This window comes from Sprattus sprattus, assembly GCF_963457725.1.
Source record: "Sprattus sprattus genome assembly, chromosome: 5".
Classification (NCBI taxonomy): domain Eukaryota; kingdom Metazoa; phylum Chordata; class Actinopteri; order Clupeiformes; family Clupeidae; genus Sprattus; species Sprattus sprattus.
The window spans coordinates 3380532-3388031 of record NC_137924.1 but is presented as its reverse complement, the minus strand read 5'-3'; the positions used below and the strand labels follow the sequence as shown (position 1 = coordinate 3388031).

At 44.5% G+C, this 7500-nt stretch overlaps 1 protein-coding gene across 1 annotated transcript in view; it reads left to right on the top strand.

The window, feature by feature from the left end:
- LOC308365580 (uncharacterized protein) overlaps window positions 1–7500 on the top strand; it is a gene marked incomplete at both ends in the record, with an annotated part of 22722 nt that overhangs the window by 594 nt on the left and 14628 nt on the right. The window contains 4 exons of the mRNA XM_080839049.1: window positions 129–436; window positions 3867–3878; window positions 6425–6433; window positions 6715–6723. Of these exons, the coding sequence (XP_080695175.1) occupies window positions 129–436; window positions 3867–3878; window positions 6425–6433; window positions 6715–6723 (338 nt within the window). The remainder of the gene's footprint in view (window positions 1–128; window positions 437–3866; window positions 3879–6424; window positions 6434–6714; window positions 6724–7500) is intronic.

Sequence of the window (7500 nt, the reverse complement as noted above, 5' to 3'; positions counted from 1 at the left end):
AGGATGCTGTTTATTGACTTCAGTTCAGCCTTCAACACTGTCATTCCATCCAAACTGATCACTAAACTCAATCACCTGGGTATCAACACTTCTCTCTGTAATTGGATACTGGACTTTCTGACCAACAGACCCCAGTCTGTTAGGTTAGAGAACCACACCTCCTCAACCCTCATCCTCAACACAGGCGTGCCACAGGGCTGCGTGCTTAGTCCTCTTCTCTACTCCCTCTTCACCTACGACTGCACTCCTGTACATGGTTCAAACACCATTGTCAAGTTTGCAGACGACACAACGGTGATTGGCCTCATCAGTGACAACGATGAGTCGGCCTACAGAGAAGAGGTCCAGCACCTGGCGGTGTGGTGCGCCGACAACAACTTGGCTCTCAATACCACGAAGACCAAAGAACTCATTGTGGACTTCAGGAAGGAAGTTGGCACACACACCCCCATCCATATCAATGGGATGGAGGTTGAGCGTGTTGCCAGCTTCAAGTTCCTGGGTGTCCACATCTCCGATGACCTTTCTTGGACCCTTAACACCTCATCCATTATAAAGAAGGCACACCAGCGTCTCTTTTTTCTGAGGAGACTAAAGAAGGTCCACCTGTCTCCTCAGATTCTGGAGAATTTCTACCGCTGTACCATTGAGAGCATTCTCACAAACTGCATCTCAACATGGTACAGCAGCTGCTCTGTTGCCGACCGCAAAAGACTGCAGAGGGTGGTGAAAACTGCCCAACGCATAACCGGTTCCACTCTCCCCACCATTGAGGCTGTCCAGAGCAAGAGATGTCTGCGGAGGGCATGCAGCATCACGAAGGACAGCTCACACCCCAGCCACAGTCTGTTTGCCCTCCTCCCCTCTGGGAGGCGCTACAGGGTCCTCCGTTCCCGTACCAGCAGGTTTAAGAACAGCTTCATCCCTGCGGCTGTCACCCTGCTGAACTCTGCTCCACGGGGGAAGCCCCCCCACCCCTTCTCACACCTCCCCCTGTCACTGTTCCCCCCCCCCCCCCCCCCCCCTCCAACAACTGAACTTTGCACTATACCTACTTCCCCCCCCCCCCCACCCTGGCTGACTGCCACTCACCCTCCTCTAGCCATTGAACATTTGCACTATACTTAACTTCACTCCTCCCCCCCCACCCTGGCTTGACTGCCACACACCCTCCTCCAGCCACTGAACATTTGCACTACACCTCATTCCTCCCCCCCTATACCTGGCTTGACTGCCACACACCCTCCTCCAGCCATTGAACATTTGCACCTTAATGTCTTTTTAAAACTGTATCCACTTCACTGTATTACCTGTATAGATTGTACTTTACTACCTCATTCTCTTGAATTCACTTGTTACCATCAGTTTACTTTCACCTGCACTTTATATACTTATCATACCTCACTCTTAGCTCAATTGCTGCTATTTAATGTTCTGTTAATAACATTGCGATTGTAGAAGGGACATAAAATCAAGATCTTAAACAACTTTCGCCAATATCTCCGTAAGGGAGATGGGTTACTGTCAATATAACACTGGGCCTCATTTATAAAACGTACTTACGCACAGAACTGATCTTAGACTGTACGTGCAATCATATCCACGTCTAAGTACAGATTTATAAAAACCGTCTTAGACGTAGAAAAGGACGTATCTCTACGTGTGGTTTCAGTTCGTGTAAGTACATTTCCTTGCGGCAATACTGGAGTACTGGAGGAATTCAGGACTCTCCGAGCGCCGACAGCAGACACGCAGTTTCATCATCATCATCATCATCGTCAGCAGCACCACCGTCATTTGGGCTAATGGTGAAAGGCCAAATTAATGTTTCGCTCAATAAAATCAAATAAACTATTAGAATAATTTACACATGAATGAGATTGACATCTTATAGGTATTCCGTTTTAATTTCACAAGTGTAAAACATTTCGCTCAAACTTATAACCTATAAAAAGACTTATAGTGGCTTAGTTTTCAGTAGGAGATATGGCTGCATTGGTGTTGTTAGAGGATATTGCCAACTGCGCAATAAGGAGAGAGAGGGTTTTTTTGTGATCGCGCAGACTTTTTGACACAGGATGATGTATGTCTGATAAGCAGGTACCGCTTGCCGAGAGCTTTGTGCCCAAATGGCCTCTCGTCTAGAGAGGCGCACCAGAGGCAACCAGCCCATACACGTTCAGGTATTGTCCGTTCTTGGATTCCTGGCTACAGGAACGTTCCGATGAGAAATTGGAGACCAGTCGAGCAATCCCCGTCATCATTAAGCAGAATTTTGCCCGATTTTCTTCGCAGTATACTATCCCATATGCCCGCAATTTATTAGATTTACATACAGTGCCCAGCAAAATGTGAAAGAGGATTTCCTGCGTAAAACAGGGTTCCCAGATTTCGCACACTCAGAAATCCTAGGGAGCCCACTTCAATACAGCACAGGTCTGTAGTGGAGCGCACCAGTGGTGTAGTCCTGGGTGTACGCAGGTACACGGAGTATACCCACTTATTTTTCAGTCAGCATTGATTATACCCACTTCTCAAAACAGGGCGTTTATCCTGTGCTGTATGGGCTGCTTAAAAAAATTGCAAAATGAAGAGTATACCCACTTCTCCAGGGACCACTACACCACTGGAGCGCACCAAAGCCTTAGTGCTGCTGCCGCAGATGCGGCTTCTGGTGCTGCTCGTGCCGCAGGTGCTGGTGCGTCGGAGACGTGTCTACTACATGTCAAATACTTTGCTTTTGCCATTACGCCACCAGACAGGCTTTCTAACGATGTTTTGGCCCGCATCTGCTGTTCCATCAGCAGAACATTGATGTCAACCTCACTTTAATTCTTCTGTTTACATGTTTCTTTCTTGCTTGCCACTGTCACAGAGAGTTTGTGCATTGATAATATGCTGATTAGATTAAATAGGGGCGTTTTGAGGGCGGAGATTCAGTTGCGCACAATTTCACTACCATTTGTGATTTATAACCGAAGGATTGGCGTACACGTGTTTTTTGTGTGTGCGTCTGTTTTCTGTGGATCTCACTTACGCTCATTTTAGGAAATGTCTTAGACAAAATGTAGGATGGTTTTTACGCAACGTTTTATAAATGAGGCCCACTTATGATTATACATAATTATGAGTGCTTTGTTCTCCGCGTCGCCGAAATTACAAAAACGTAGGCTACCACTCACAAAAAAGGGAAAATGGATCTTGGCGGATCGCAAAGAACTCTCTCCCTACGCTAATCAAACTATCTAATATGACTCCTTTTAGTCCTTGGTCAATGGGATCCCTCCTTTTGCCAGGGGTGTGGCAAGTTTAACCAGCTAAACTTAGTATAGCCTGCGCTGGAGCTGGTTAGTGCTAAGTGATATGTTACTATGGTAATTCATCAGAAGTTGCTTCGCCGAACCCGATAAATGGGCGTTCTCTTTTTTTAGCCTGGAATCTAGCTCGCTAAACCGCTTAGCAAGCGTCGCCGAACAGTACCCTGGATAGTGGAATACTGACTTGAATGCAGTTGCTGTTTACACAGAGACACATATACACAAACTCACACACACACACACACACACACACACACATACAAACACACACACACATAAAGACAGGTAAAGTGGATGAACCACAGAGAGGAGTTGATGTGTTTGGGTTTCATTAGGAGGGAGGGGGTGATTATGGTCATCAGGCCTCAGTGTACATGTGCATACACACACACACACACACACACACACACACACACACACACACACAGGTAAAGTGTGGGGACCATTGTCATGTGTGTTTATGTACTGTGTGAATGAAGATCATTCTAGTGTGAGTTTGTCTCCATTGAGCCTCATTAATGATCTCATCTCTGTTTCTGGTTCCTTTAGATCGGCGGACTAGTAAGTACCAGAGAGGAGTTGGTGTGTTTGGGTTTCATTAGGAGGGAGGAGGTCATCAGGCCTTAGTGTGCATGTGCTCACACACAAACACACAAACAGAAAAAACACACAAATACACACACACATGCACACAGACACAATCACAATCAGACACACACACACACACACACACTCACACAAACATGACATGAATTTAAGACAATAGACAAACATATCAACATGGGGGGGAGTCCTTGTTAGTGGAGATCTGACTTGAATGCAGTTATTATTTGCAAACACACACACACACACACACACACACACACACACACACCGCTGGACTGGGCATAGGGCATGGCGGGCATTTGCCCGGTGGCCTGAAGCCTTTTATTATTTTTTGTATTCATGCCAAACTCGCGTCTAACGTAACAGGCCACGTTAACTTCAATGCAGGCCACATTAACGTCAATTCAAGATAAACAGGCAGATCTGCCCGCGGGCCATGGCCTTCAAGTATTCTAGCTAAAGTTTTCAGCGATAACCTCTTTAGTTAAAGAGTTAGTTGTCTCGACAACTATTTATACTCCTATAATACCGTACGTATCTTCGTCATGGTTTTTGCAAAAAAAAATAGTAGCAATTTAGAACAACAGCACATGTTTAACCTACATACACTGAAGAAACAATAAAGAAAAACGATTCAATGAAACGAATAAGTTATTTCTTTGGTATTTTGTCATTCAGAATTTCAGATTTGCAATGGGGATTTCTGGGTAACATGTTTAACACTGTTAATGGACCAGATCATTTAAATATTCGTCTCGCGAGAAAGGTAACAGAGTGACATTAAGGCTGCTAACTGTCAATAGCAAAGGAGCAAGACTGCTATACCCTATTGTGAAGGCTACACGAGTCTGTTGAAAATGTCTTATAAACACAAAAGTGGCAGTAAGAAAAGGCAAGAGAGAAAAGAGCTGCAGGAGAAGGTGGCAAAGCTACCTAAATTAGATTATTTAGATTTTTCAACAAACGTTCGCCAGTCCGTGGAGTCTGCTAGTGCTACGGACGACCCTCCTGCTAGCACACAAGGCTTGTCGAATGCCATTCAAATAGGTGAGTAGTACCAGGGTATTTGATGGGCTGCCATGCCCCCTTTAACAAGTCGCAGTGGAGCACCCGTTTCATTATGTGTTTTTCAGATGTGGGTAAAGCAGGTGTGTCGCTTGTCATCCGTGTTTTAAGAACGCTTTAGCACACTTTGACCCTGTGTTTACGTTACCGCGAGTCGGAGCACGTCGCTATCCATGTTTCTAATACATTTGTCACTGTCCTGTCCACTTTCAAAGAGCAAGAGGACTTTGAGTGTGAGAGGTGTCGGGCCATCCGTGACCGCACCATGGCCAGGAGGATGGAAAACAGAACGTGTGTGTCTGTGTTTAATAATTTAGTTAGTTTCATCGTGTCTGCGTTGCTTGTATACACAATTTAAATATCCTATTGAAACTTCTTCTTGTAAATATTGTTAATATATGTTTGCTGTTCCTCTTAATAAATTAGTTAATTACGTTATGTGGGACGTCTGTCATTTTTAAGATCAGGGTTATTGCAAACAGTGCTATCTAGGCTACTTTCTGACCATTTCTAACGAGTTAAACTAGATTTCGTTCTTTGTGTACACACCTGTCACAATCATATCGATTACAAACACCTTTGTTTAGCGTAATAGGGAACGCCAAAGTAACCGTCAAAATACCGTGCACCGGGGCCCGTCGTAACCACGTTACGCCACTGTACAGATGTCATCATTGACAGGGTAGCCGAGAAGAGCGATCTGATGAAAAGGCTGCTTTTGTGATGAGGTAAAATAATACGCTGGCTTGAAACAATCATAGTGGATCAGATTAAGTTAATTAATATTTTTTAATATAATTCCTTTACTTAAATTTAAGTAACAAGGTTGAAAGAAATGACATGTCTAAAAAGTAATGTGACCTACGGTCAATAGATCATACTTTTGATAAGCCTACGATAACAGTATTTTGGGAGAACTTTTCATAATGCTTCTCATAGTGTTAAAATGTTTGTGTCTCCTAGTGCACATTGATAGTTTAAGGCAGTGATTCCCAACAAGGGGTAAGTGGTACATACCACCTGAGGTGCGCAAGCAAACTGCAGGGGTTATGTGGATAAATTAACGAATGTGTGCAGCATAGTCACTGCATGAGTGAAGGGGTACTCATGGTGTGACAAAAAGGCTTAAGGGGTACGCATGTCAAAAGCAGTTGTGGAAAAAACCCACGATGTCAAACAGCGCGCTTACATTTTTCCCCGTCAATACTTGGTGGTGGCCTGCTCTTGGTTAAAAATGCCCGGCCTGAAAAATTTCCCCAGTCCAGCCCTGCACACACACACACACACACACACACACACACACAAATACATTGACAGGTATAGTGTGAACCACTGTCATATGTGTTGATGTAACGTGTGAATGAAGATCATTCCAGTGTGAGTTTGTCTCCATTGAGCCTCAATAATGACCTCATCTCTGTTTCTGGTTTCTTTAGGTTGGGGAGGTAAGTACCAGAGAAGAGTTGGTGTGTTTGGGTTTCATTTGGAGGGAGGGGGGTAATCATGGTCATAAGGCCTTAGTGTGCAAGTGCACGCACACACACACACACATACACACACCGAACACACACACACACACACACACACAGACATGCACATAGACAGGTAAAGTGTGTGAACCACTGTCATGTGTGTTGATGTAATGTGTGAATGAAGATCATTCTAGTGTGAGTTTGTCTCCATTGAGCCTCATTAATGACCTCATCTCTGTTTCTGGTTTCTTTAGCTGTGAAAGGTAAGTACCAGAGAGGAGTTGGTGTGTTTGGGTTTCATTGGGAGGGAGGGGGGGGTCATCATGGCCATCAGGCCTTAGTGTACATGTGCCCACACACATACACACACACACACACACACACACACACACACACACACACACACACACAGAAACTCACAGGCCTCAGTGTTCATGTGCATAAACACACACACACACATAGGGGCCTTATACATGTGCCACTGAGATCAGATCAGTTTATCGTATCGTATTCGCGTGTAGGTGTGAAGATTTTCAAGGGAAACGGCTCTTGTCGTTACCTGTATACATGTGCAAAATGTAAAGCGGTTACATTGCCTCGGGCATGCGCAAAGACCACGGAGATGTGCTCCCACCTGGTTTGTTTACTAACAACATCAACGTGGATCCGCATCGGGCACAGGCAGTGTAGTGGCTTAAAGTTCCCTTCTTTCTATCAGCATATAGTGCTTAATATTTTCTTTGAATAACCACTCTCGGATGGAAAGAAAACGAGTCTACGCGTGGATGTGTTTCAACAACGGTAGAAAACTGTGTTTGCTCCGTCTTTTACTGGACTCATAATTATATGACAGTGGTATTAGTTACAGTTGAGACACCCGAAATAACTTGCATGCGCAGCAATCCTGAGACGTGATTTTTAGTTTGCACATGAATACTAACGTCTTCTTTGATCCCAGGAAATTTGAGCACATAACCCATCTCCCTTACGGAGATATTGGCGAAAGTTAACCTACTTCATTGCAAACGTCTAGTTTTTCA